The sequence below is a fragment of the Clupea harengus genome, chromosome 21, assembly GCF_900700415.2.
Source record: "Clupea harengus chromosome 21, Ch_v2.0.2, whole genome shotgun sequence".
Lineage (NCBI taxonomy): Eukaryota > Metazoa > Chordata > Actinopteri > Clupeiformes > Clupeidae > Clupea > Clupea harengus.
The window spans coordinates 885719-913600 of record NC_045172.1 but is presented as its reverse complement, the minus strand read 5'-3'; the positions used below and the strand labels follow the sequence as shown (position 1 = coordinate 913600).

Below are 27882 nucleotides of genomic sequence, written 5' to 3'. Positions count from 1 at the left end.
AGGCAGGACGGGACTTAACACTAATGTTATCTTATTAACTGCGAGAATAAAGAGCTACTCTGCCTATTTACCATTTGCAACCTCTATCAGTGTTTTTTAGGATTCTCGAAATACTGTCTGATGTCCATACAGTACCTGTCATTAGTTTGCTGCCGGTGACTGCGTTTTTGTCGAGGCAGGACGGGGTGTGTGCCAGTTTAGTGGAAGGGGCAGTGTGGTGTGCAGTTGAAGGCATTGACTGTGCCACCAGTAGAGCTTGCTTGTCTTCTTCGTCATGTATTGTTTTTCCGACATATGGAATGAAGTACATTGTTATCTCAGGAAAACAAAGTTTCGTTACCTCAAGTTAATGATTTATGAGATGATCTTGAGAAAATGGGGGTTGTAAAATAAATGCACCTTATGGCTTCCATAGTAAGTTGTTGTAGGTAAACAATGTAAGTTCGATACATACAATTTGCACAAAACTCAATTGAATGTATCTATTCCGTACAGATACTTTTGGGAGGCACTAAAGCGAAATTTATGCTACTCCGATTTCACGGAGTCGGACACAGGGAACGCCTCTCCGAACATAGGGAACGCCTCTCCGACTTTAACCGCTCTCTCCGAACCCTCTCCGAGCACCTAGGAGAGGCTGTCGTGCACCTACTAATTTTTCTAACTTCCCGTACGAGATTCCCGTACGAGGTTTGCTCGGAGTAGCATAAATTTAGCTTAACACTAACATTAAGCAGTCCCCGGGACATCAAAAGTACTGCTGTCAGTGTCGTAATATACTCATGGATGATTACACCAAAATAAATGGGTTTGGAGGAGCATGGAATCTGGTACGTTGGTATAGCTTATTTTACTGAATCTGTGAAACTGAAACAACAATATAAAAATAATGTTTAGGTTTAACTAGTACATAGTCAGTGGAAGTAAGATAAAAATGTAGCAATGCCAAATGTAAACACTGCAAACAATGCAAATACAAGGCACGAATTGAACCGAATGATGCATCAATGAACTACGGTATAGCGCTAGCAACTAGATAGCATAACAACATGGCAAATGCGTCGGAGAGCTGCCTATTCTACACAGCCTCACAAACACTACAAAAACGCAAAATACAAACACACACAAGGCCATGACATTTTGACAAAAAACAGCACCTACAAGCAGAGCTTCTCCAAAGCTAAATGTCTAACAGATGCAAAGGATCCAAAAGATGGATGTAAACGTTGCCTTGATAGATGCAACCTGGCTGGAACAGGAAGTGACCTCGTCGACCCAGAACCATCCAGTGCCAGAGTTAAGCAAAATGGCTGGTATGTGTCACCAAAACACAGAACTATAAATACTTACAGTGTAATACAAGTTACAAGTTACAAGTCTTTTATTTGTCAGATGCACAAAATGACACAGGGTCAGACTGGGCACTGAAATTCTTGAGGCAAGACGCCGCCCAAACCTACCATAACATAACAACACATAATATACATAACATAACCATGACGTACACTCTGCACAAGTACTATGAACATAATTTACACATAATAAACATATAAATAACCTTACTAAATATACAAGATAAATATACAATACGGTGTACTAAACATATAACAACCTATACATATAATACTAAATATACATATAGCAGCCTATACATATAATACTAACATATATACATATAACATATAATACACATATAATAAACTATGCTACCCTATTGACCTGTACTAACCTACATACAACCCAGTGAGGGAGTTACAGGTAGTGCAATTTTCCTGATAAGGTATTACTGCTAGTACAAGCAGTAGGTTGGAAGTGACAGTATATGTAAGTGTAGTGCAAACAGTAATGTGACAGTGCATGTAAGTGACGAGTGCAAAAGTGGCGGTGTAGTATCAATGTCCATTTAGCAGCCTGATGGCCCTACAATAGTATGACTTGACACCAAGTGTGAACTGACGTACTTAGGGCTGTCCACTTGTGATCGGATGACCCAAGATGCATGTTTATGCCAGGTATGAACAGGGCCTTAGTAACGTCCTAATGTTTAAGGATGTCTATGTTTTGGACAAATTCACTACTTAACTTTTAATAATAATCCCCTTAAAATAATAAGCTCTTTAAATTTAGTTAGATCTATACTGGCAAAACAAAGCAGTAGTACATAATTACAAAAAGGCAGTGAAGAAATGATTTCAAGGCTTGGTGACGTGATAAAATTACGAAGATTACGATTATTACTGTGCCCTTTCTTGGAAAAATGATATAAGCACATAATGAATATATTTCATTGTCTCCAGACCTTTGGGGGTTTCTTTCCAGCATCTATTTGTAGTAGATATCACCATTGGCAGATAGTAGTGGCACACTACACAACTTTGCTAAGGAAAATGAACCCACCCACCAAAAAATATTTCTACAAATTATAAAATTCTACAAATAAATACTGTAACCATAACAATAAAACAATCTTCATATTTTTTGCAACAAGCATAGCATGTTGGTTTTAACATTTAGAATGCATTTATATGCATTTGTTTTAACATTTAGAATGCATTTATAGCTTGTATTAGAAAAAAAGGATAATTATTCCTTCATTCTTTAATATATAATAAACCATATTTGAGTGTATTGGCTCAGATATAAAAAATGTGATCTGTTTTCACATTTTACTAACTGATATTTCTTTATTCTAATACATCAATGTTCTCACCACTGATGACCATTTTAAAGCAACAATTTAAGTAACAATTTTACGTTAAAATAACAACACTGGCTTGTAATACAGAGAACAGCACACCTATTAAGCCTTTGTCACTTTTGGCACGATACCTCTCACAATAACTATGTAATGCTTTATGGCACCACCTCGCACAACAACATTTACACCCTTCTACTACCTATAGGATGAGGCTAGCGCAGTATTCTCTGTATAGACACTATAGCAGAGGAGACCAAGAAAAAAGAGAGTAACTGAGCAAGAGACTGAACAAGAGTCAGTCTCGGACTGGCAAGGAATGACCCTAGGTTATCTGGGGCTACTAAGCAATAGCTGCGCTGTGTCCAGCAAATGGTGCAACAATTGGAAGTTCCATAGCAAGTAGGCAAACATTATTGTAATTACAAGATGTTATGACTATATGTTATATACTGAATGCTTGTGGTGGCAAAAAACAATCTTGAATACTAGTGTTAGTCTTGGATTTTTTTTGGTCGTAGTTTATGAAAAGTGTTTCTGAGACCTCTTACTCTGAAATAATTCATTTATTTGTATAAATAATTCCAAAAGCATTTTAAACAACTCCTAGTGAATAACACTGCAATCCAGTTCAGAGTAACACAACAATATCCCAAAGTGATGTGCTGCTGCAGAGTATTTCTTGTGCTGTAGGATGCTCCTTCTGCACGCATGCTACATCCCACATTAGAGTATACCCTGCTGTCACAAGGATTTGTGGTGTATAATTAGAGATGCAGGGCTATTTTAAAGGAGTCAGATGTTAATCCTGCTACCTTCATTATTGAGATCCAACATGTAGGCCTACTGTCAACCATGAGTTCGTCCAGGCCAGTGTCCCGGTATATTTTAAGTGAGGTTGTTCTGTCGAGGACACATTCTCGAAATTGTTAAATTGGATTATGATGAGACCATTACACTCTTAAGCATGCAAAGGTTTACAGTTCTAACTATGAGTAAACGAGGGCGCCAGAGAAACACCTTTAAATGTCTTAAGAAAGTGAGTCTCGTGAATACAAACCAAATTTACCCTGAGGTATAATGTAAAGATAGCGTATAGTAATGGGGCGCTATTTTGTAACTATCAAACAGCTATCAATTTTCTTGTTGCCCTGGTATGCAAATATCTTCGATGCTGTGAATAGGCTAGCTCTCTCACAGTAGCCTATGTCTTTAAAAACTCTCGCACACCGAGCAGAAACCCATTTTATTCCACTAATGTTTTCCGTCCCCTTGCTTGCGTCACATCCCCAGCATTCAATCAGTTGTTGTGAAAACAACTTCGAGCCCCGCCCTTCGTGAAATGTTCTTGGTTGAACTGCCTACATTGCAGTGTGTAGGGGGACGCGCTGCCCGGGACTAGGCGGTATCCTGATAGTCTACGCTCTGGAATTGACTGGCGCTCGAAAGGACTTTCGGTAGATTGAATAGCGTAACAGCAATATTTTGCACTGAAAAAAAAGGAAACAAGGACAGCAAACATGGCGGTCGAAGAGGAAGGGCTCCGAGTCTTCCAGAGCGTCAAAGTAAAAATTGGTGAGTGATGATGGGGTAGGCGGCCCATGCGTCTTTTCTTTTTCAGATGAACGGGTAAAACGGTTGGACACCACGCTAAAGCGAACCCTGGTGGCTGAGAGCTCTTTTTATATCACAACTCAAGTCAGACACTCGCGAGCCTTTGGGCTCTACATTGTGCTGGAATGACGTGCAACGAGCATATGAAATAAATAATAATCAATTTAATTCCGCGTGCCGTTAGTTATTTCTACGATGCTGGAGTGCCGGAAAACTGACCTTAGGATATCACAGCGTTTTCGGCTAAATAGGCCTACTTTTTAAAATGCTACCAAGCAGCAGCGCATCCAGATGTCACGTTACGACACAGTCTCAGGCCGCTTTGCAATAGAAGCAGCTTGTATCACACAGTTTGTAAACGAACGGTTTGTCGGGCCTGAACCCACAATCTCTCAGCGAGTACTGCTAAATCGACGTGGTCCATTTAGGTCATAGCTGCACCTCACTGATTCCGTTCAAGATAGACAGTAAATGTGTCATATCAAGATAATTAAGTGAGTGGCACACACAACAACCTCCATCACACAGGCTAACCCGATAACACTAACGTCACACTTGCATGCCATCACGAATAGCGTGTGCCATGTAAATGAAATTAAACTGTCCTCGTGTTAACCCAGAATTAATCACTATTACATAACAATCTTTATGTATGATGGCCTGCTGCAAAAAGCCTGAACCATTGTTAGCTTATTTGCAAACTGTGCCTACATACCATGCGACAGTTTTCAAAAAGCACACACAGTGTGAGGGCAACAGTCATATGAAGTCTCAAGTTTGTCTACACTGGTTGCCATTTCATCATGGTTGTGTTTTAGTGTTTCCACAGAATCCACACAACCCGCGCGAAGTTGGAAATCAGAACAGGCAGAACAAACATTTAAATGATCAGGGACAATATGAGTGTTGTCTTTTGAAATTAAGAGAATAAGGTGTCTGCGATTCTGGCGAAAGGATATTTAAGCTTAACAGCCAATCAAATGACACCCCCTCTTCCGTGCTCTTGAAGCAACGTGTTGTTTGGATGGGGATTGTGTATAGCTCAGTCACACTTTGTTTCTCAGTCACAGAGCCAGGACTGTGTACGAACCCTACAGTTTTTTGTGATGTGAATTAGTATGTTGTTATTGTAACAAATAGGATAACACACTTTGAAAACTCCTTTGTGCCTGTAGTCCATGTTATCAGAGTGGACACAAGGACACATCCTAGAGTGTTTAGGGGCTTGGAGGGCTAGAAGCTGATTTGCAGGTGTGAGTTGTTTACATATGGAGTGTGTTTTCTTGTGAGCTGCAGGAGGAAAACTGCTGTTAATTATTTTGGCGTTTGTATTGTGGAGTCCAGTGTTGCACCAGGAGAACAGATTTGGAGGAAATAGCTCCAACCTTCTATCAAGTGTACTGAAAGGTGGGGTAGGGTGGGGAGATGGTGAGCAGGAAACTGCTCTGAAATGCTTCCTGTTTGGCTAAATGTACCACAGTTTGGCGTGAACTAATCTGGTTTAACATTTTAAGTTCCTTGATCTTTTTTGGCTGGCATCTTGCTTCTAGATGAAGTGGTTGACTTTCATACACACTCATATGAGGTTCTATTTCTTGTTCTCTCCTTGTGTCCATCCCTCCATGTTTCTGTTGTCACATGTATCCTCAGATTTCCAGCTTCATGTAGTACCCTTGATTATGATAAACAGATGTCATTCTCAGTTGTTCAGTGTTTTTTTTTCTTCTAATGTTGGATGTGGATGGCTGGATTTTTGACTTTGAAATATGTTAGCAAGGTCAAGACTATAGTATGTATGAGGTCCCTGTTCGGGATGTTCCCAAATACAAATCCATTATTTGGAAAGGATACAATTAGGGATTCCACACAATCTTTGTGTTATTACTGTTTCTCTTTTGTGTTCTCCCATTTGATTTAAAGTGAACCTGCTTATCTTTCCATCATCTCTCACCTCAGTTTGCAGTCAAGGTGTGTGGTTTGGTGACAACAAACCACACACGGTTGTCAGCACCTATACAAGTCAACTGGGAAAAAATGTCCACAGTTTTTTTTGCTCACCGCTTGCTCAGTTCTTCTGGTAAACACCCATGTAAAACAGATCTTAAAATATAAGACAGATAATGACATTGTAATTATCAATAATAAGGACCATGCATGTTTTTATTTAACTATAAGTGTAATATATAAAGAATGTTACAGAAATGGTTTATGGTTTGTCATTTGTCAATTTAAAAAAATCTGCTCCAAATTATCCACCAAAAAACCAAATAGGCTAACAAAGGGCCTCTGCTAGAACGGTGCGACGTCTTTTTATTCCACTCTTTCCCACCCTCTCCGATGGGCTGCTATGACAATGTCAAAAGTCAACATAGATGCTGTTAACGCAAATCATGGGTAATGTTTCACAACTGGCAACATAATGTTTTTACATTAAACCTAATGTCTCTGCTATGTTTTGCGCAGTGCAGGAAGTTCCGCTGATTCACTCAGTCAGGATAATAGTCTGGATCAGTGATTTTTGAGTGCATTATGTTTCTGGCTCTGCAGGAAGTTCCCCTGATCCACTCAGTCAGCCCACCTGTGTCCCCCTGAGGCAAAGGATCACTTGTAGTGGCAACCGCCTCCTTATGTCTGGTGTTAGCAGCAGGTAGGGGACCGAACAGATCTGGGTTTATGAAGGATGCAGACTCATGACTCATTTTAACGTTAGTAAAAGGATGCGGGTGAATGATCTGAGTCAATAAGGACTCACCTATTACTAGTGGGTAACAGCATTTGAAAAAGGGATATTGCCGACTTTCCTGCTGAAATAGTGCTTGTGATGCTTGAAAGCAGAGCTTCCTGGCACTAAGTCCCATTAAGAACACGACCCGGACCAGTCTCACTGTCTCCACTGCTGATAACTAACGCTCAATTTACACCAGGACCGGTGCAGTGGCATTCCGTCTGTGATGCAGACACTGATCGCTGCCAGTCTAGCCAATACTTCCAATTCCACCAGATATGGCAGAGGCATGGTTCAGAAGCGGCTCTGCGCTGCTCTGCAAAATATCTGCCTTGAAAGCAGTTTGACCGTCCAATCAGGAAGTGCTTTCCACATGAATTCTCATAAATGTTCACCTCCTGCCAGTTGAGGGGGATGCACCCAATACCTGTTCCTTCTACCCATAGACATAAATAGACATATCTATATATGTCTATGCTTCTACCGCTCTTCTGTACAATATAAAGTAACAGGAGAAATGCTAGCATTCCAAACATTCTACAGCCACTGTACATGAAATGTAGACATATCATTTCTCATTGAGTTTTGGATTCTGTGTTACCTGTATGCAACATTCATGTCCTTTGCCAGTCACATACCTGTTGAAGTGATGAACTGTTATGCTTCAGTTGAAGTCTGCCATTGACCTCAACTAATCGGCTCGCTACTAACTACTAGTATAGTATAAAATTCCTTGCTGACACCCATTTGAGGTCTTAAGTGGTATTACGAGAGAAGATGGGCCACAGTTAGTGGTTTAGCTTGCTAACTTTTGTAGGTATCCCGGCCATACAGTACATTTGCATTGTGTTTATTTACTATTTTACTGTGGAATAAGAGGACACATGACCGTGTTTATTTACTATTTTACTGTGGAATAAGAGGAAACATGACCGTGTTTATTTACTATTTTACTGTGGAATAAGAGGACACATGACCGTGTTTATTTAATATTTTACTGTGGAATAAGAGGACACATGACCGTGTTTATTTACTATTTTACTGTGGAATAAGAGGAAACATGCCCGTGTTTATTTACTATTTTACTGTGGAATAAGAGGAAACATGCCCGTGTTTATTTACTATTTTACTGTGGAATAAGAGGAAACATGCCCGTGTTTATTTACTATTTTACTGTGGAATAAGAGGAAACATGCCAGTGTTTGTTTACTATTTTTGTAGTTCTGCCCCCAGTGGTGAATAACGCAGTAAGTGTATTTTTTTCCTGTGATATATTTTCAAAACATGCCCTTAGCACCTGTATTTATTCAATCTTGTACCCTCTGTTGAGACATCTCTGTGCGAGGTCATCTGCTTGGGTGCTATATGACTCATCTGGGCTACACATTCTGTAAGCTGGCTAATGGGCAAAGTCTTGGCCATGTCTTAAATCTGTCACTTAAATCTTAAAATTGGTGTTTCTGTCTGTAGGCTTGCGATACAGCCTAGGTCTGTATGCAGTTACCCATGCTAGTGTTATGCTATGAATACTAGTATTGTATTTGTTAAACTCCATAGTGAAAGTTAGATGTTCAGACCTGGAATTTTGATAATATAAAAAGTCAGATAATTCCTGGCTTGTTGGGTAGGCTAAAGCACTGTCCGTAGCTGAAGCAAAGTCTTTCTCAAATACCCCCATGTACTGGCAAACAAAGTTGGGTAACATTTTAGTTGTAAAAAGTAAGTAGAGTAAAAAATAATTTTGAAAGATATTAGCGAGGACAATGTTGGTAAGCCCCAAGAGACAATCTATGCTTGACTTGAAAGTTAGCTCAGAAAGCGTTCCAGTGCTTTTAACCCTCCAGCATGAGGAATGTTTGTATATAAACTGAGAGGTCTCAAGCAAAACATCATTGTTGACAGTGCTGGAATCTTTTAATAACTCAATGAAATCTCGTCCAAATCCAGAGTCTATAACATATTATGGAAGGCCGGGGACGAAGCAGGGCTTAATGAAGAAGTCCACATATGAAGAAATCTCCTAAGTGAGACAACCAAAGCCATTACCAATCAGTGTGACCTTCAGGGGAGAGTTACGCCCCTGAGATAGAGGACAGGGGTAATGGGGTGGTGAACTCATAACACCTAGGGGAAGCATACATAAACATAGTTTCTTAATTGCCTGTGAATCTCCAGGTCATGGTCTCCATTGCCCCACCCTTACCAGCTGGTCACACCACCACTGTGTGGTCATCTTTTAGATCTAATAGGGTGTCACGTTCTGCTTTTTGTGGGTTGTTTTGTACTGTCTTTTGTTTCCAACCAGCCGACGGTAGAATGAGCAGCCGCGGCATGTTCATATGCTGGTGAGGTGTTTTCATCCACTTGAAAACATAGATCCTTAAAATAAACGTTGGATCAATTGTTGTTTGTTAATGTGTTCAATTAGATCTTTAAAAGTAGTGAAGCATTTATTTTCTTTTGTGTTATGTTTATAAGTCAGAAAACAACAGTTGGGTGTTTAAATATGAGGTATTTGCATATGAGTTTCACCTTGCACATCGCTCGCCTCTTCCCCTAAGTGTCATGTAGGGCAGAGGTCATCTCCCTGATCTTGTAGTATAGTAGGCTTCATACTGGTCAGAGGTCATCTCCCTGATCTTGTAGTATAGTAGGCTTCATACTGGTCAGAGGTCATCTCCCTGATCTTGTAGTATAGTAGGCTTCATACAGGGCAGAGGTCATCTCCCTGATCTTGTAGTATAGTAGGCTTCATGCAGGGCAGAGGTCATCTCCCTGATCTTGTAGTATAGTAGGCTTCATGAAGGGCAGAGGTCATCTCCCTGATCTTGTAGTATAGTAGGCTTCATACTGGTCAGAGGTCATCTCCCTGATCTTGTAGTATAGTAGGCTTCATGAAGGGCAGAGGTCATCTCCCTGATCTTGTAGTATAGTAGGCTTCATGTAGGGCAGAGGTCATCTCCCTGATCTTGTAGTATAGTAGGCTTCATGTAGGGCAGAGGTCATCTCCCTGATCTTGTAGTATAGTAGGCTTCATACTGGTCAGAGTTCATCTCCTTGATCTTGTAGTATAGTAGGCTTCATACAGGGCAGAGGTCATCTCCCTGATCTTGTAGTATAGTAGGCTTCATGTAGGGCAGAGGTCATCTCCCTGATCTTGTAGTATAGTAGGCTTCATACTGGTCAGAGGTCATCTCCCTGATCTTGTAGTATAGTAGGCTTCATACTGGTCAGAGTTCATCTCCTTGATCTTGTTTGCCAGAAGTAGCTGCCCGGAAGCGTTGCTAATATGGCTGCCGACTGGCGAGACTGGCCTATAAGGACTTTGCCTATAGTATTAATATTATTCCGCACTAGGCCAATCTTCGTGGCAGTCAAGGTGGTGTGTACCATCCAACAACATAGAGTTTCTTAACTCAATCGAATGACTGCAAATTCAAGAAAGAAGCCACAGTGATGCCTAATTTTATATTTTATTCTACTGTAGTTGTACAGAAAACACAACACGGGAGAGAAGCTCTCTGCCTACTGCAGGCAACAGTACACAGATGCTACAGTTAGCTCACACGCTGTCGGCCACTAGCACTGCTAGCTAGCTTATGGCTCTGACACCAGCTATCTCGGACTGGCACTGTAAGCCCCTTGCGTCGAGTCCTCCTGGCCACATTGCACCTCCGGTAGGCACATGTATTTTTGTTTGTACCTGCCCACCCTGGCAAATCAGATCTTTATTGTGTGGTCATGTATGGAAAGGGAGGGCAGGGCAATATCTTGGGCTGTGCTGCTGTGTGTCAGTGTTCCATGATAGTGACTGATACTGTTTGGTATTCGTATTAGTTTGTGTGTGCTACTGGGGAAGTATTATAAACGGTTGAAAACATAACTGCTGGCGCAATGTATTTGATGACTGAGACTGATGGTTGATTTTTGAGAGGGCAGAGGTTTTATTATATTCAATTAGGACATTTATAAATTTAGGATTAAATTTTGCATTGTTGTCCCGCGCTGTGACTGCTTGTGCCTAAGAGTTGAAATTCTACGGGAGCCCCTGAGCTAAACCACAATACAAAATAAAGAGTAAAAGAACATACAGAAACATAAAAAAAAAAAAAGAACTCATCAGTTGAGTACCAGCAAATTAAGCAAAAACATATAGCGTTCTGTCAAGCAGCACATTTGAATGTGCAGCACGTTGCAAAATATAAAACGTGTTCGATTAAACATGGTAACCCCAACTATTTCTCTGAGTATGAGTGATTTCTCTGCTTTGATTTGATTTGCCTGGAGTGGGGCTGGAGAGCCTGTGGACATCGAGGTGTTCATGATGGGAGGACGAGGAGTGGGAGACTCATGGGGTTGGAGGAGTAATGCTCCTGAGGTGGATGGTCCAAAGAATCTTAAGTTATTCAATCATTGTGGGCCATCTATGAGAGTTTCAATGTCATCTGCACTATTACAAGGGTCAGATAGTATTTGGTCAGAAAAGTCTTTCCTGTCTCTCCTGGTGCAGGCTTGTTCTACATCTGTTCTGTGTGTGTGTGTGTGTGTGTGTGTGTGTGTGTGTGTGTGTGTGGTGTGGTGTGGTGTGTGTGTGTGTGTGTGTGTGTGTGTGTGTGTGTGTGTAATAGGCTGCTAATGGCGGAGTCAAGAATCATATGAGGAAGTGGAAAAACCTGTAATTCTTACTCTGTCGGTGTCTGGGTGCCCTTTTGTTAGAGGTGCTGACCTTTAGTTGACAAGAATTATGATTTGCTTGCTCTTTTGTCTTTTTGTTTTATTTCTACTTTAATTCTCACAGTAGAGATATTTGACCTCTTTGCCAATTTTTGCATTATTTCTGTGACACTCATACTTTCTTTCTGTGACATCATGTGACTTCCCAATGGCACGATGACGTCACTACTTGTCTGTCTTAAGACTTGTTGTCTTTCACATGGTCGAAAATGTAAAAAAGCACAGTGTGAAGACATTAATCCTTTATTCCAGTTACCTTTAAAAATGTCCATCAACTGGCCACGGGTTGGATGTGTACACCTTTTTCTATATGGAGTATAGAGTTCAACCAGAGGTGACCCAGACAGAGTCTTGACATTAGACATCATTTAACTAGGGGTAGGGTTGGCATTAGACATCATTTAACTAGGGGTAGGGTTGGCATTACACATCATTTAACTAGGGGTAGGGTTGGCATTATGGGCACCAAAGGGTTACAATGAATGACCAACAGATCTATTTGTTGGTCATGTAGACTTGCCCTGTACATCAGGAAGACTAGATGCTACCTGTCAATCATATCAATTATAAGTGAAATATGACTTCAGCTCCAATTCCAAATCACTGTGATATGATCTGTGACAGATGTTTCATAAAAATGAAATTTCAATCAGTGTAAATGCCAGTTATATATATCATTATCTGTGAGATGAATTGAGAAACCTCCTGTTTTGATTGAAGATATGCATGTTTGTGCCATGGGGAGGCTTTAAGCACAAGTGTATGCAGATAAAACAAGAACTAGAAAGATGCCTACTGAGAAAACCAAGTCTGCACAATGACTCATTAGTTAAACGTGTTATTTAGGGGAAAAGTGAAACACACAATTTGGAAAGAATGAAGCATGGATTTACATGGCTTTACCTTGATTGGCTGTTCAATGTCTTTTCCTTGATTAACTGTTTACTTACATTGGCCCTCTCATGTTTGATGTTTCTGCTTAATGAATAAATAAGTATGTGCACAAAGTTACAGTTCAATAATTCAGTTCAGTTGAATAATCTTATTCAATTCAATCAAGTCATCTTATTAAGTCAGCTATTTTGTAAGTCCATGCTCTGTATGTTTTAATGGACCATGTACAGTTGATTGTTCATCTACATTAGGTTGATTAGAATCATTAACGTGGACCCAGGGCCAGTTTCCAGACAGCTACGTGGAATGAGATTAGTCTGTACTGCCATATAGGTCTAAACCACAAAATCACAAAATCAAAGATGTGAAATCCAATGTGTTCTTGTAGTGTGTGTTCCTGTCTCTCAGCTGAGGGGGTGCTAACAACACTTGAGCCGTTGGTTTGGGGGGGGGGAGCAAAAGCTGTACTGCGGTAAAAGTTACTTTACAAAAATAATGACTCAAGTCAGTAAGTAAAAGTACCCATCTAAACAATGAGGAAGAGTACAAATGTAACTCATAAAATGACTATTCAAGTAGAGATATTTATTATTTCTATTAGGCATAGACCAATATGTAATACATTTACTGTACTAAATCCTAAACTAAATCTAAACCATAAACATGATATGTCATCAGAGATTAAGTAAACATGCTAAACCGAAATACTGACTACAACAATGTCACAGCTGACCCAGAAAAGTGAAGACAGCGAGCCCAATTTGTGTGTTTTGGTGCATATTTACCAGTAGGCTATGCTGTGTTTATACATACACAGAAGTCTTGCTCATCTGGTTGAATCTGTTCTTAAGTTTTATGGTTAGGCCTTCAGTGGCTTTTAAACCTTTTGTGAATAAACCAATTAGGGGGGTTACATTACCATGGAAAACAAACAACAAATAGTAATGTCCCAAGAAGAAGAAGAAGAAATGTTTGGTCAACTACAGTAGGCTTGGACATGATGATCTTCCGGTTGGAGAAGACCTAGGTTACTTTAAAAAGCAAACTGCAGCTGAGAGGTAGCAGCCTATGAAAGTGAACTGAACAAACAACTGCTGTCTAAGGTGATATGTGCAGTTAAAGACACTACTGCTGTCTAAGGTGATATGTACAGTTAAACACACTACTGGTGTCTAAGGTGATATGTGCAGTTAAACACACTACTGGTGTCTAAAGTGATATGTGCAGTTAAACACACTACTGGTGTCTATGCAGTTAAACACACTACTGCTGTCTAAGGTGATATGTGCAGTTAAACACACTACTGGTGTCTAAGGTGATATGTGCAGTTTGGGCTAGCTGTCGCTGAGATGAACTGTTCTGAACTCATGTAAGGGTTTCTCCACTATGCTACAATGGACCATTTGTAACAGCACCCCTTGCATTGGGTTTGGATGGTTTGGGTTATGCCTGTAGCCTACATAGTGTGAGGTACGACAAAATCTGTCAATTATCATTCAGTCAGTCAGCTCATTTCTTTTTAGCCAAGGTGCAAGCACCTAGACAGTAGGAAGATGAACATGTTATCATTGCCAGAAGATTGTTTCAGCTATGGATCTCAAGTACACTCTCTTCTAATGTAAAGATGTAATAGGGTGTTGTGAGCAGTTCAGAGAATCGTTCATTAGATAAGATGAAATCTTCACTCTGGTTTTTATGGACATGTTGATGACGTCTCAACAGCAGTCTAGGCTTCAAGCTTCACTCGCACAACATGTCTCGTTGAAAGGTTGTAACATATAGGTCTGACTCAGCCAATGAGGGCCCATGTTGATTCATTTGAACACTTGGCCATTGTGTGATTAGCCAAGTTAGACATGGACAGCTAAACGGGTGATGATCGTTGTTCGTAAATTGCACTCATCATCACTGCTCGTAAAAGCTATGTTTAACGAGTGTTTAAGGCTAAGATGTTGACCAGAATAATGCTGGCTAGGCCCCCTTCGTAAAGTTGGCTCCAAAGAATTCTTGTCTCTCATGTCCCAAAGCTCACAGAGCTGAACAAAACCGTCCTGTTTGCTCTTGGAGTCTGATCCCCATTTAACAGCAGTCGGGGCTCAAGGGGTCACATGCTAGCATTAATGAAGTTAGTGTCCACTCTCAATGCACAGCGGTTGTCATTTAAACCCCTCATTGTTTAGGTGTGGGTTTTTAAAATAGAACAAAAAAGTTTGTGTTCTTTTTTTCACTTTCAACTCCTTGTCTCTCTTACAGCCTCTTTAAACACTGTCCCACATATTGTTTTTTTCAGTATCTTCAAAACTACGTCTTGGATAAAGTTGGAATTCCTTTTGTACTATCTCATTTCCTGTTATGTCTTTCTCTTTCTCGTTCTCTTTCCCTTCCTCTCCCTCTTTCTTTGGCACAGAATTGGCAGTTGGTTTCCCTGCCTTTGTGGGGGAGAATGGGAAGGTCACCATTTCACTGACCATTATAAGAAGGTCTAAGGAAATGCTCTCTGACTCTATGCAGTGAGTCTCAGGACAGTGACATAGTATGCCTGTCATATGAGTGCCAGTACATCAATGTTGGGTTGTGTGGTGTGTAAAAAAGTAAGTCAAAGTGTGTTGATCTCGTTGGTGGATTTAGCTTGCTCTCAATGAAACTGAATGCAGTCTCTCTCACACTCACATCTCAATGAAACTGAATGCAGTCTCTCACACACTCACATCTCAATGCTTTTATTGATCTGAATCCACAAGCCAAAGGGAATAATACATATTCCAAAGATCACAGATCCACGCTGAGAAGGAACAGTGGCACAGTGCTCTCTAACAGCACATTACACAAACTCATTTTAGAAAGGTGGTCCCACTCAAGGTTCATCTGTACTGGCAGCCCTCTGAGGACTGAAGACACAGTCCTCCCATCTGCAGTCATCTTGTCACATTTGTGTTTGAAGCCCAAACCTCCTACACACTAGAACAATGACTTACAGTACTATCCAAGTTCACGCATACACCCCAAAATATATTTATACAAGTATTTTTTTCTTATTTATTGGATTGATATCCGTTGGCGTATTTATCTTTTATAACCAGGTCAACCAAATGTTCATGCCTTGCAACAAACATTCTTTATAATCCTCTACAGTCCATATCTCCGAATCTCCGTATCTCTTCCGTTGCCGTTGAGCAGCTATGCGACATGACGTGTCCTTTCCTCGTTTACCTATTGATGTTGAAGCCACATTAATTTGCATAGCCTTAGGTCAGGAGAGCATTTGGAGACCCCGAATACATTCCTTGATGACTATTTAATCGAACATTACCATTCTTAATACAAATAAAAATGTGTTTAATAATATTCCACCACTTTTTTACCTGCCTTAAAGGAAAGTTGGTTTAATGTTAAAAGGATAGACTACATTCAAATTCACTTGTGCAGCAAATTAATAAAAGTATTGCAGTTCATTTTAGCTGGTTTGTGCTGTAAAAAAATCATTGTTTGTGCTATTAGGGTTTTAAGTAATTTTTATGGCACAGACAAATAGAAATACTTTTACTTTTAATTCAAATGTTTCTGATGACATGGGTGACAAGGGTGCTTTATAGAGGTTTGAACTCCAGTGGGGTGAAGTAGGATGGCCTTGTTTTCTCACTGGTTGCCATGGTAGTATCAGAGCTCCATTGATGATGGAATTTTATAGTCATCAGGCTCACGCTTAACTGAGAGTGAACATATTCAGAGTTGATTGAACTAAGATCAGACTTAACTGAGAGTGAACATATTCAGAGTTGATTGAACTAAGATCTGCTGGTTCACGAACTCAGACTTCAGGGTTTGCGGTTTTGTGAAACCTGCTTTCTGACATACCCCCCAGGTGACTTTTGATGGTGAAGATATGGATGTCCTCTGCAATGTTGGGGTTTGTCAGCTCAGAGTGACAGTGGTCAGCGGATTGAAGAAGGCCTAGTTTTCCCTGCCCACACAAGATCCACAAACATGCACGCACAGTTCTCTGCTTCTGTAGACTGATAGAAGAAAAGATGGTGTGAAATGTTAATATACAGTACACAGTATACAATCATTTAGCATATGTACAGGCGGTGGTATACACTCAAGAGTTATAGTTGTGCACAGGGCTCAATGACAGCTGAACTGGGTCAGCTGCTCCGATAGCAAGTGTAACTCCCACAGCTTGCACAAGCCATATATACACTGTGTGCATGTCCCTGAGAGAGACACTGCTGCCTGCACACGGGCATGATGGGAATATCTCCTCGCCTCGCCTGCTGTTGGCTGCGTGTCAGAGAGGTTGTGGTCCACTGACAGGTGGGTGTGGTGAAGGAGTTGTGAGAGTGGGCTGACTGTCTTTTTAGAATGTCAGTTGGCAAGGCAAGTTAACCAAACAAATGGCTATTCCGTGTAACCTGACTTTGCATCCAGTTCACTTCTTCTCTCGATTCTTCACTAAGAAATCAGTTTTTTCCTCACAAAATTGCATGCAAACTAATAATTAAAAATATAAAATTTCTTATGATGTAATGTTGAGATACACTATATGGAGCCATACAAAAGTATCCGGACGCCTGACCAACAGGGACTGTAATGACATTGTAATTCAAATACTTATACTTTAATATAGAGTTGGTCCCCCTTTTACAGCTAAAACAGCTTCCACTCTTCTTCGAAGGCTTTCCACAAGATTGTGGAGTGTTTCTGTGGGAATTGGTGCCCATTCATTCTGTAAAGCATTTATGAGGTCAGGCGCTGATGTTGAATAAAGGCTTTAAATAAGTGATTTCTTAGCACACTAGGTTGTTAGAAGTGTGGAGGGAGGGCTTTTCTGTTCAACAAAATGCCATAAATTAGTCTTGAACCCACCAAAAGGTGATATGAGGACCTCAAGTTCCTCCAGTAAACACAATATCCACATCTCTATGTCTTACATGCCAAACCCGCTTCATAGAGAAAAAAGATGGCGTACGCTTAAGAACAGACAGCACCTTACTATGACATGTCAGTTGGAATGCCCCCTCCAGTGCACCCACTCAGACTAAGGTAAACGAGCAAGAGTAAGATATGAGCTTTGAGATCTAACATTCCCTCAGGGTAATACATGTGGACAAGGGGAAATGCTGAGGTATGAGCAATCTACTGCCACACAGGTGGCAAGATACTATACCAAAACACCTAATGATCTACTGCCACACAGATGGCGAGATGCTAAACCAAAACACCTAATGATCTACTGCCACACAGATGGCGAGATGCTAAACCAAAACACCTAATAATCTACTGCCACACAGATGGCGAGATGCTAAACCAAAACACCTAATAATCTACTGCCACACAGATGGCGAGATGCTATACCAAAACACCTAATAATCTACTGCCACACAGGTGGCAAGATGCTATACCAAAACGCCTAATAATCTACTGCCACACAGGTGGCGAGATGCTATACCAAAACACCTAATAATCTACTGCCACACAGGTGGCGAGATGCTATACCAAAACACCTAATAATCTACTGCCACACAGATGGCGAGATGCTAAACCAAAACACCTAATAATCTACTGCCACACAGGTGGCAAGATGCTATACCAAAACGCCTAATAATCTACTGCCACACAGGTGGCGAGATGCTATACCAAAACACCTAATAATCTACTGCCACACAGGTGGCGAGATGCTATACCAAAACACCTAATAATCTACTGCCACACAGATGGCGAGATGCTAAACCAAAACACCTAATAATCTACTGCCACACAGGTGGCGAGATGCTATACCAAAACACCTAATAATCTACTGCCACACAGGTGGCAAGATGCTATACCAAAACACCTAATAATCTACTGCCACACAGGTGGCAAGATGCTATACCAAAACGCCTAATTCCAAGAAGGTTTCTCCCAGCATCATTAGAGGAAGCCGTGCTGTAATAAAATGTAATGTAATGCTGGAATAAAATGCTGTAAAAATAATACTATCACACCGCAAGTCTTGATGATCCGACCTCATCAGCACTTCACTGGGTTTATCAAGTGTTTTGTTGAATTAAGACTTTGACACCTCCAGATGTAATGAAGTGACTTCTGGCTTCGCTGATCATTTTCTCCCCTCTCTTTTTTCCTAGGAGAGGCAAAGAACATTCCACCCTACCATGGACCCAACCGCATGAGGGACTGCTACTGCACTGTGAACCTAGATCAGGAAGAAGTGTTCAGAACCAAGATCATAGAGAAGTCCCTCTGGTAAGTGTGTCCCACTTAGCTTGACCAGGTAGCTTGTACAACCAAATAAGGGATCTCAATGCTAATCAGGACTATACGGCAGCCTTCTTGTTTTGTATATTTGTAAAACATAGAGATTCATTATGTGGGCTTGATTTAAAGTACATGTATTAGGTCTTAACTTAGTGACAACAGCCATGATGTCCTGCAAGGCACTTCTGTTGATCATGTCAGTATTTGTTTCCATTTTCATCACTTTTCTTCAAACATATACTGATAGGAAATGCAATGCAAGAAATTGCTGTTGTCATTGAGCTGGCTTGTTTAGCAATAGTACATGTGAAAAAAGCAAAAAAAAGTCGCCGGGTTTCATCAAATACAAATAGCCTACAGTGGAGGACCGTGGGTTATATGGTTGGGCCTGATATGATGATATGGATTTTTACGGTTTTAGCATTTAAACACAGAAGCATTTTTAGATGAAAAGAACCACAGGAATGCATGGTTTACTTGCTAGCACATATATCATGCGTAGGGCTACCCTATCTTTACCTGGCTTACAACTAATCACGTTGTAAAACCCTATTAGTCAACTACTGCGAAATGTTGTTTGGGCAGACAGAACTTCCCCAGCCTGAGATTGCTGCATTTCCTTTCAGTCATGTTGTTTCAGACAAATCCAGAGAAAGCTTTGCTCTGCCTCATATAAATAGAACAATAGATCACCATGATGTGCCAGACCACCAAACTTACATTTCCTATCCACTAACACTACTCAGGAGGGGGCGAAGGCTGTGAGGGAGGGAGCTCAGATTAAAGCTTCATGGAGAACATAACAAGATGGGATCAAATCTGTTCTCTCCCCTCACCCCATGTTTCCACGCCCCTGCAAGGACCTGCAAAGCATCTCAGGTCCCCAACTAGAGACTTTACCAAAAACGCTTTGTTAGCACGAGTTCTGCAGATTTGGATCCAGAATCCATTAATGGAAAGTAAAATAAATAAAGTAAATAATGTAATCAGCTTCAACACGCTACTGCTATAAACAAAGCTTCTCTAGTTGTATCTATTAGTTATGCAGGGATAGACAACCACAATTAGTTATGCATGGATAGACAACTACATTTCTCTAAGATGGGCTCTCAAACTTTTGCAAGCCAGGCCCCCCCAAACTGTTCTGATGTACTTGGACGCCCCCCAAGTACAAGTTTCATTCCTGCAAAGCCTCCATTTATGCTAAGTCTCAGCTCAATGTGAAACATGAGCCTGCATTGTTCTGCTAAGCTCCATTGTGGATAAAAACAACCTGGTTGTCCAATCTTTTCTTTTTAGCAGCGCTAGTTTGGAAATCTGTCTGACGAGGTGAACGGAGGTGAAAGGAGGAGAAAGGAGGAGAATGTTTGAAGGCCACATCAGAACTTGCTCTCTATTCTGTGCCCTACTAATGCTAATTATATAACTTATCTTTTATATTACTCACGTTTAATTAGTACTTTATGTATTTTGTACTTTCTTTTAATTGCATTTTTTGCTTTGTTTTAATTCTTTCCTTTGGATGTCACTTTTGCTTTTTGCCTCTGCATGAAATGTGCTCTATAAATGAACTTGCCTTGCCTTGCCTTGCCTACCGTTACTAGTCAAGACACTTTGCACAGTAATGTAGGCGTTCTAGGTGTGCACCCTTGGCGTGCATTGTATTTTCAGTGCCATGGTATAAATCAAATTCATCTTGAATGTAATCTGAGGAGAATTAAGTGGCAAACCCATAAAACAGTTATATTGCATTATTGTTCTGCCTCCTCTAAGTCACACAGAGTGGATTGTGTACCTCAGGTCTCATGCTCTCTATTTTATTTTTGATGAAGATGGATATATTTGTTTAATGTAAAACTCCTAAATTCTTGAAGCAGCAAAAAACAAAAGGTTATTTTCAAAAGAGGGATCCATCTTGTCATTATTGTCAGTCAGCAAAACATCATTAAACAGATGTGGACGCTGTATTTGTGACACTGACACAAAGATGACATGGAAGAACCGATTTTTGAGACACGGTGTAGTGAGAAACAGTACCTGTTTGGAATGGCCCAAACGATTTTAATTCGATTTTTATTCCTGTTATTCCCATTACATGAAGCCATTACAACAACAGCATTTTTTTTTTATTCCAGTTTGCATCATTGCCCTCCTCTCTCTATTAGTCTCACTCTGTTTTCGTTCTTCTCTTCTTGTTTGACTACCTATGAATCCCCCCCTCTCCTTCTTCCTTGCAGTCCTTTCTATGGAGAAGACTTCTACTGTGAAATACCAAGAAGCTTCCGACACCTTTCTTTCTACATATTTGACAGAGATGTCTTCAGAAGGGACTCCAGCATTGGTGAGGATGTTGGCAATTTCCATCATAAACTATTTCAAACAAGAAAGTATCCGCTGTTCGTGCAATGAATGCTACTGACTGGTAAGATTCACAGATTTAATTGCACCATGTTTAAAAACAGACAATAGATAGCCAAGCATACCAGAATTTTGACAAAAAAAACATAAACATATTGACACATTTGTTGGCTCAAGATTTATAAGCCCTTGAAGAATGAGATCAGAGAACACATGCACAGACACATGCACAGTCACAGTCACAGTCACAGTCACTCTGATGCAAATGTTCATATTCCCCTCAACAACTCTCTTGGAATCTACATGCAGAAGTTCTCAATGGCCAGCATACTAGCACCTCGGTCATATGGTTTTGAGACTGCACCCTTGCAGAACTGTTGGAATCAAGGTGCATAAAAACCTTTCGAATGGTTTCAGAGGTGTACCTCAGTTCTTTTGGATACCGAACAGGAGAGCCATAGCAGTGAAAAGGTCCAGAATGGCTTCAAGCACCTCACTAATCAAGGGCTCCTTACATTTGGGTCTGTGTCAGTGGTGGCAATAAGGAATCTCAGCATAATTCTTAGAATAAGGAATCTTAACATAATTCTTAGAATTAGGAATCTTAACATAATTCTAAGAATTGGGAATCTAAACATAATTCTTAGAATAAGGAATCTTAACATAATTCTTAGAATAAGGAATCTTAATGTGTTTCTTTAGTTTAGTTACATTAATGTTAGTTAATCATTTAAAGGCCAAAAATGACCACAAGCTAATGAGTAATAAAGGATTTGGGTTGTTGAAACCACAGTGGTACCATTATTTGAACATGATGATGATTCCAATTCAGTTATGACTGGGTTTGCTATCTTCTTACCAGGCCAGACTTTAGGAAGGAATAAGTGTTCTTCCTCCAAAACAAAAGCAGCCCTTGCAGAGCTGTCGTCTTCAGGTCACATTGGTTGTCTGGAAGACACAGAAAAGCACTAAACAAATACTATTCAACCATACTGGAGCGGAACATAAGATTGTTAGATAAGTCTTGTGCACATACGTGATTTTGTTTTTGTAAGAGAGGAAAGGTTAGGCCTAGGGCATTCCTATACAACCAGGCATTCAACAAGGCACTATATATGGATCATTGGGATTGTTTCTGTCTCAGTAGGTGAGACACTGACTCCTGCAAGTGTATGCCACACATATAGCAATGTGGGGATAGACGGGTGGAATAAGTCAATAACTAAATAAAGACATGAGATATGGCAAACATTTAAACAACAACAACAAGGTACAGATACTGGCAAAACGTAATGTAATTGTCTTGTTATTCACTTTGCCTTCAACTATGTATTTAAACTGTAGAATAATTCAAGTGCATTTACATATATGGTGTCATGTCACCATGCCCAGCTGTTAGAGATATAGAGACCCAATTATACAGTTATCCAGTTTGTCCAGTTGTCCAGTTCGCCTTGAGAGGAATTCCTGTGATTCAGTAAAACTCTGCACAGACCTGTTATCAGACACATACGCTATTCAAGCGGACTCAAAGATACAGAACTTCAGAATGAACTTCAGCTAAGTCATTTCAAATCCATGCACTTACCTCCTCTTCCATAAACAATGCCGGACATTGTGTAGGCTGGCCACCAGGAGTTATTTATTCACTATCTCCTTCCTTCATTCCTTCAAATATCAGTTCCATTTTGGAATGGATGAATGCCAGGTTGGGATCTCTCTTTCATTTGGTAGAGATGCATCAGTCTGCCCATCTGGAATGTCAGGGAGAAAGTCCACTTCACATTCTCTGGCTTTCTTCAAACAATGCCTGGAATCTTCTGGAACTCTTTTCTGGTTTACACAGACTTCACTGCAATCCATCACTTGTCATTTCTGGTGGTAATTCCCAAGCTTAAATGTGATGCTCGTGGACCAGCTATCTTAACACGTTCCCAAGCTTGGATCCTTAAGACATGGATGCTTATCAATAAACGCAGCAGCCATCAACTCGAACTGAATCACAAAGTCCAGTTTCAGTTTCAGTCTGGTTTAAGTTATTATTGAGTCCTCTTATGTTATCAGGATCATGCACAACACGAAACAAGATGTTCTGTTAGAACAAAAGGACAAACACAATTATGTCAAAGACAGCTACTGAAATGTCACATTTCACAATAACTATACACACGACAAGCTTTTATAAATGTTCCACCAAATGTACAAGAAAATATTTGCTGGAGCAAAATGAGTGGAGAAGAAACGTCTTTAAGGAGATCGAAGCTTTTCCCTGAACTATGTAAGATGAGAGGATGGTGATCATTAAGGTCCTCTGGTTCAAGAATTTCAATTGTGCACGTTTCAGAAACACCTCCAATGCTCAATATACCATGAGGAAAGGGGAAAGATGAAAGGCACCGTGTTAGCATTCACAAGTACACTGAGAATCCTGAAAAACCATGCCCATACCATACAGGTGTACATCTGAAGTAAGGTTCACAATTTCCCTGTGAAGGTACTTTTGCTATATTGCAGTCTTTTGCTGCACATCTAGTGTGCATGTTCTGATATTTATGATCTTCTGCAGAAGAGTGGGAGGAAAAAGACTAGGACTGCTCAGGTAATGGGCCATCATGAGTTGGTGTTTAGTTTAGCCAAGGTCAGGAGAATATGTTTTTAAATGTGCACATCCCGTACAACCCTTTCAAAGTACAGTACCAGTCAAAAGTTTGGACACACGTTTTTTCTTTACTTTTATTATTTTCTACATGGTAGATGGAACTTTTTTTGTATCATTCCATATGTGTTCTTTCGTAGTTTAAATGTCTTCAGTATATATCTACAATGTAGAAAATAATAAAAGTAAAGAAAAAACTTGACTGGTACTGTATGTTTTGCCTCAAAACTCGAACCAATGAATCTTTTGCCAGAAATATGATTCATTCGGGATCTCAAATAAATATCTGTATTGGGAGGATGCATCATTTGGCCACATATCAACTGTCCCGCCAATATGACTACCAATGCATCTCATGCCAAAAATGTGTGATTTATTCACTATATTTCACCCAGTGTCTGCATTGAGTGTTGGCAACAACACAGATCATGCAAGTAGAATTGTTGTCTCACTAAACTAATTTAATGGCTAACATTAACATCAACTCACTAAGCTGTTAACACGCCAACTGGTTCAAAGCAAGCCAACATTGGCTTGCTAGCTAACTAGCACAGAGATGGTCCTGATATGTTAACAACCTTTTCATTCATTCATTCATTCATTCATTCATTCATTATTTTTCCAATTAAAGCAGCAATAAGGAATTTTGTTCCAAAACTAGCAAGCTAACTACCTAAAAGGCATGCAAAAACCTTGCAAACACCACCAACAGCCCAGTTGACACTGATACAAGCTTGCCAACACACTAACTGGTGTATTTTGGCAGTATAGCTGGCAATGTCATGCTGTGAAAGCTTTTGTTCCATTTTTGCAGGGTATTCCAGCCCGGTACACAGAACTACATAGGGCATATCCTGAATGGTTAGTGGGAAAGACACAGGTGTTTAGCTGTCCTTCACATGACCATATGCAATCAAAATGAATTTGAGGATGGTACCAAAACTAGTTGCCTATAAAACCATACTGTTACTTTAAATTGTCCAATAAACTTTAGTTAAAGTTGCACAGAGGTAGTAGTCACTCTTAGCTTTAGTTTCTGGTCACCACAACATGGGGCCATCGCAGACACTTGCTTGAATTGGTCCATTGCAAAGAAGGGTAAGGTAAGCAAAGAGGGAGACAGTGTGCACATGTGGTGACAGAGAGTAAACACTTTAAATAAGAATCTAATCTAATTTCTCACATCCCTTGAAACTCGTTCTCCCAATTTAATAGACACAAAATGATTGGTCCTTAATATGAAGGATAATATGAAACTTTATCAAATGATGGCAGATCTGGATAGACATGATTTTCTTGGAAAAAAACAATAGCATGTATGACTACATCTTATATTCACCAAAAGTTTAGAAGTGAAGGTAGTAAAACTATGCTGAAGATAGCTAAGGCCTGTAAAAGTAAAAAAAAAATAGCTGTGCCATTGCTGTGTGCTTAACCCGGCTACGCAACCCTGTCACTCTTTCAAAAGTGTTCAATTATCTGATGAGCAATGTCAATGTCTCCATAAGAAAGGCAACACATTCCATTTGAAAACTGTGGAAGGACTGAAGTAAGAGAAACGTGAAAAAATCAAGTCAAGAGAAAATCTAGCCAACTTTTTTAGTTTTAAGTGTTTAAAAGTGTTAACCTCTTTTTCTGGACATTAAATGTCGGATGAGTTGTGTGTGCGTGTGTGTGTGTGAGCGCGTGTGTGTACCTGCGTGTGTGTGTGTGTACGTGCGTGTGTGTGCATGTGTTTGTGTGTGTGTGTACCTGCGTGTGTGTATATGTGGGTGTGTGTGTGTGTGTGGACGTGCTTGGACGTGCGTGTACACATGTTGAGTAAATCTCAGTGCGATAGGGGTAGAAGGACATGACATTATCTTGCATGAAACTTTTGTCTCTCTCTCTTTCTGTCTTCTTTTGTCTCTCTCTCTTTCTGTCTTCTTTGATCTCTCTCTCTCTTTCTGTCTTCTTCGGTGTTTGGAAGCAAAAACACAGAGTATTAGTCAGTCGTCCTGGTTTTTCGTATTCCCTGAACCAGATGGGAGCTTTCACACACACACACACACACACACACACACACACACACACACACACACACACACACACACACACACACACACACACACACACACACACACACACATACAAACATAGACTTACAAGAATATTTCAAATCATTTCTTGTGACTGTATTGTCTTTATGTGAAGTATATTATAATTCATATTTACACACACAAACACCATATACGTGAGTTAACACAAGTATCCAAGTTTAATTTGTAATGTTCTGATACATTCTGTCTGTCTCTATACAGGTAAGGTTGCGGTGAAGAAAGAGGACCTACAGAAATACCATGGAAAAGACACCTGGTTCCCACTGCAACCTGTCAGTGCTGACTCGGAAGTACAGGTGAATCCCCACCCTCACACCACACCACACCACACCACATCACACAACACATAGACACAAACAACCACCAAGTCTCACACCACACCACACCACACAACACCACACCACACATCACATAGACACAAACAACCACCAACTCTCACACCACACAACACAACACCACACAACACTACACCACACATCACATAGACACAATCACCCACCAACTCTCACACCACACAACACCGCACCACACCACACATCACATCACATAGACACAAACAAACACCAACCCTCACATCACAACACCACACCACACAACACCTAGACACAAACAACCACCAGCTCTCTCCTGCTTGAGCAATGTGATGCCCTGTCAGTAATGCCATGTCAGTGAGGCATAACACAGAGCACTCTCCTCTGTGTGTGTGTGTGTGTGTGTGTGTGTGTGTGTGTGTGTGTGTTCCGTGTAGCAGAGCAGAACCTCAACAAACACAGAGTGTATAGACCACAAACAAAGCATCAAAGTCACAAGGACAGGATACCAAAAGTCTCCTTCAGGCAACACAGAGGAGAAGTCATTCTCATATGTCTGCTTCAACAGCGAGTTATTTAACACGGAGCACACAGAAAAGAGGAGCTCACAGTTCATTAACACTTGTTTTGAATTCAAACAATCATTACAAACTTCGGGGACTTTAAATAACTTTATAAACCACCTGTCCAATGCTTCTTATTTGTAAGCCAATTTGCGTATTTAGTCCAGCTAGTAGGATTCATGTATTGAACAACTTTGTAATAAATACTTCTGAGTTTAACGATTCAGACTGTGTCAATTATAAGCAGTAACTTTGCACACACACATATATATATATTGCCGGGTAGAATATTTCAATCAAATTGAAGAGTAGCAAAGGCCAAAAAAATAAACGAAAGTGTGAATTATTAACCTTTCAGCCCTTGTCTATATGTTGAGCTAATCGTGTGAGTTCTGCTTCTCAGAATAAGGAAATACTGTATATGTATGTGTGTAAGGTACAGTGGCAATTATGTTTTTGTGTTTGTTACTTTTACAGGGAAAAGTTCACCTTGAGCTGCGTCTCAGTGAGGTCATCACAGACAGCGGGGCTGTCTGTCATAAACTGGCCACACGGTGAGTGAGTTAAGCAAATTATATGTAGAGAATGAATCGGCTTGGCTACTCTAAAATTGTTATCTGGTGGAGTGATGTACAGGTATAGGGAAAGGCAATGGGAAAGAAAGTTAGGCTACAAATCACTACTCACCTCTTCACTTACTTTCACACTATATTTGACATAAATAAATTCCTATGTAGCTTGCTTTCATGCATGTTTACTAGGCCCAGATATGTTAAATAATGTGAAGGCTTTGAGCATTATGCCATTGGTAGCTATCTTTTGGAGCTTTGTTATCCACTAGGTTGACCACTGGACCACTTCCATCAGTGGTTGAAACATTGCCACGAAATTTTACCACGGTAAAAATTCAGCCACTGTATGTTGTAGGATCTGAATGACACCGGCAGGCAAAAACTGTGACTGTGTGAACTTGGCCAG

At 40.3% G+C, this 27882-nt stretch overlaps 1 protein-coding gene across 1 annotated transcript in view; it reads left to right on the top strand.

Moving 5' to 3' along the window:
- Nucleotides 1-4025: 4025 nt before the first annotated feature.
- The window catches only part of rasa3 (RAS p21 protein activator 3), a 46944-nt gene continuing 23087 nt past the window's right edge, over nt 4026-27882 (top strand). The window contains exons 1-5 of the mRNA XM_012823294.3: nt 4026-4270; nt 18788-18905; nt 21155-21258; nt 26232-26326; nt 27382-27458. Coding sequence (XP_012678748.2) covers nt 4216-4270; nt 18788-18905; nt 21155-21258; nt 26232-26326; nt 27382-27458 — 449 coding nt within the window. The 5' untranslated portion in view covers nt 4026-4215. The remainder of the gene's footprint in view (nt 4271-18787; nt 18906-21154; nt 21259-26231; nt 26327-27381; nt 27459-27882) is intronic.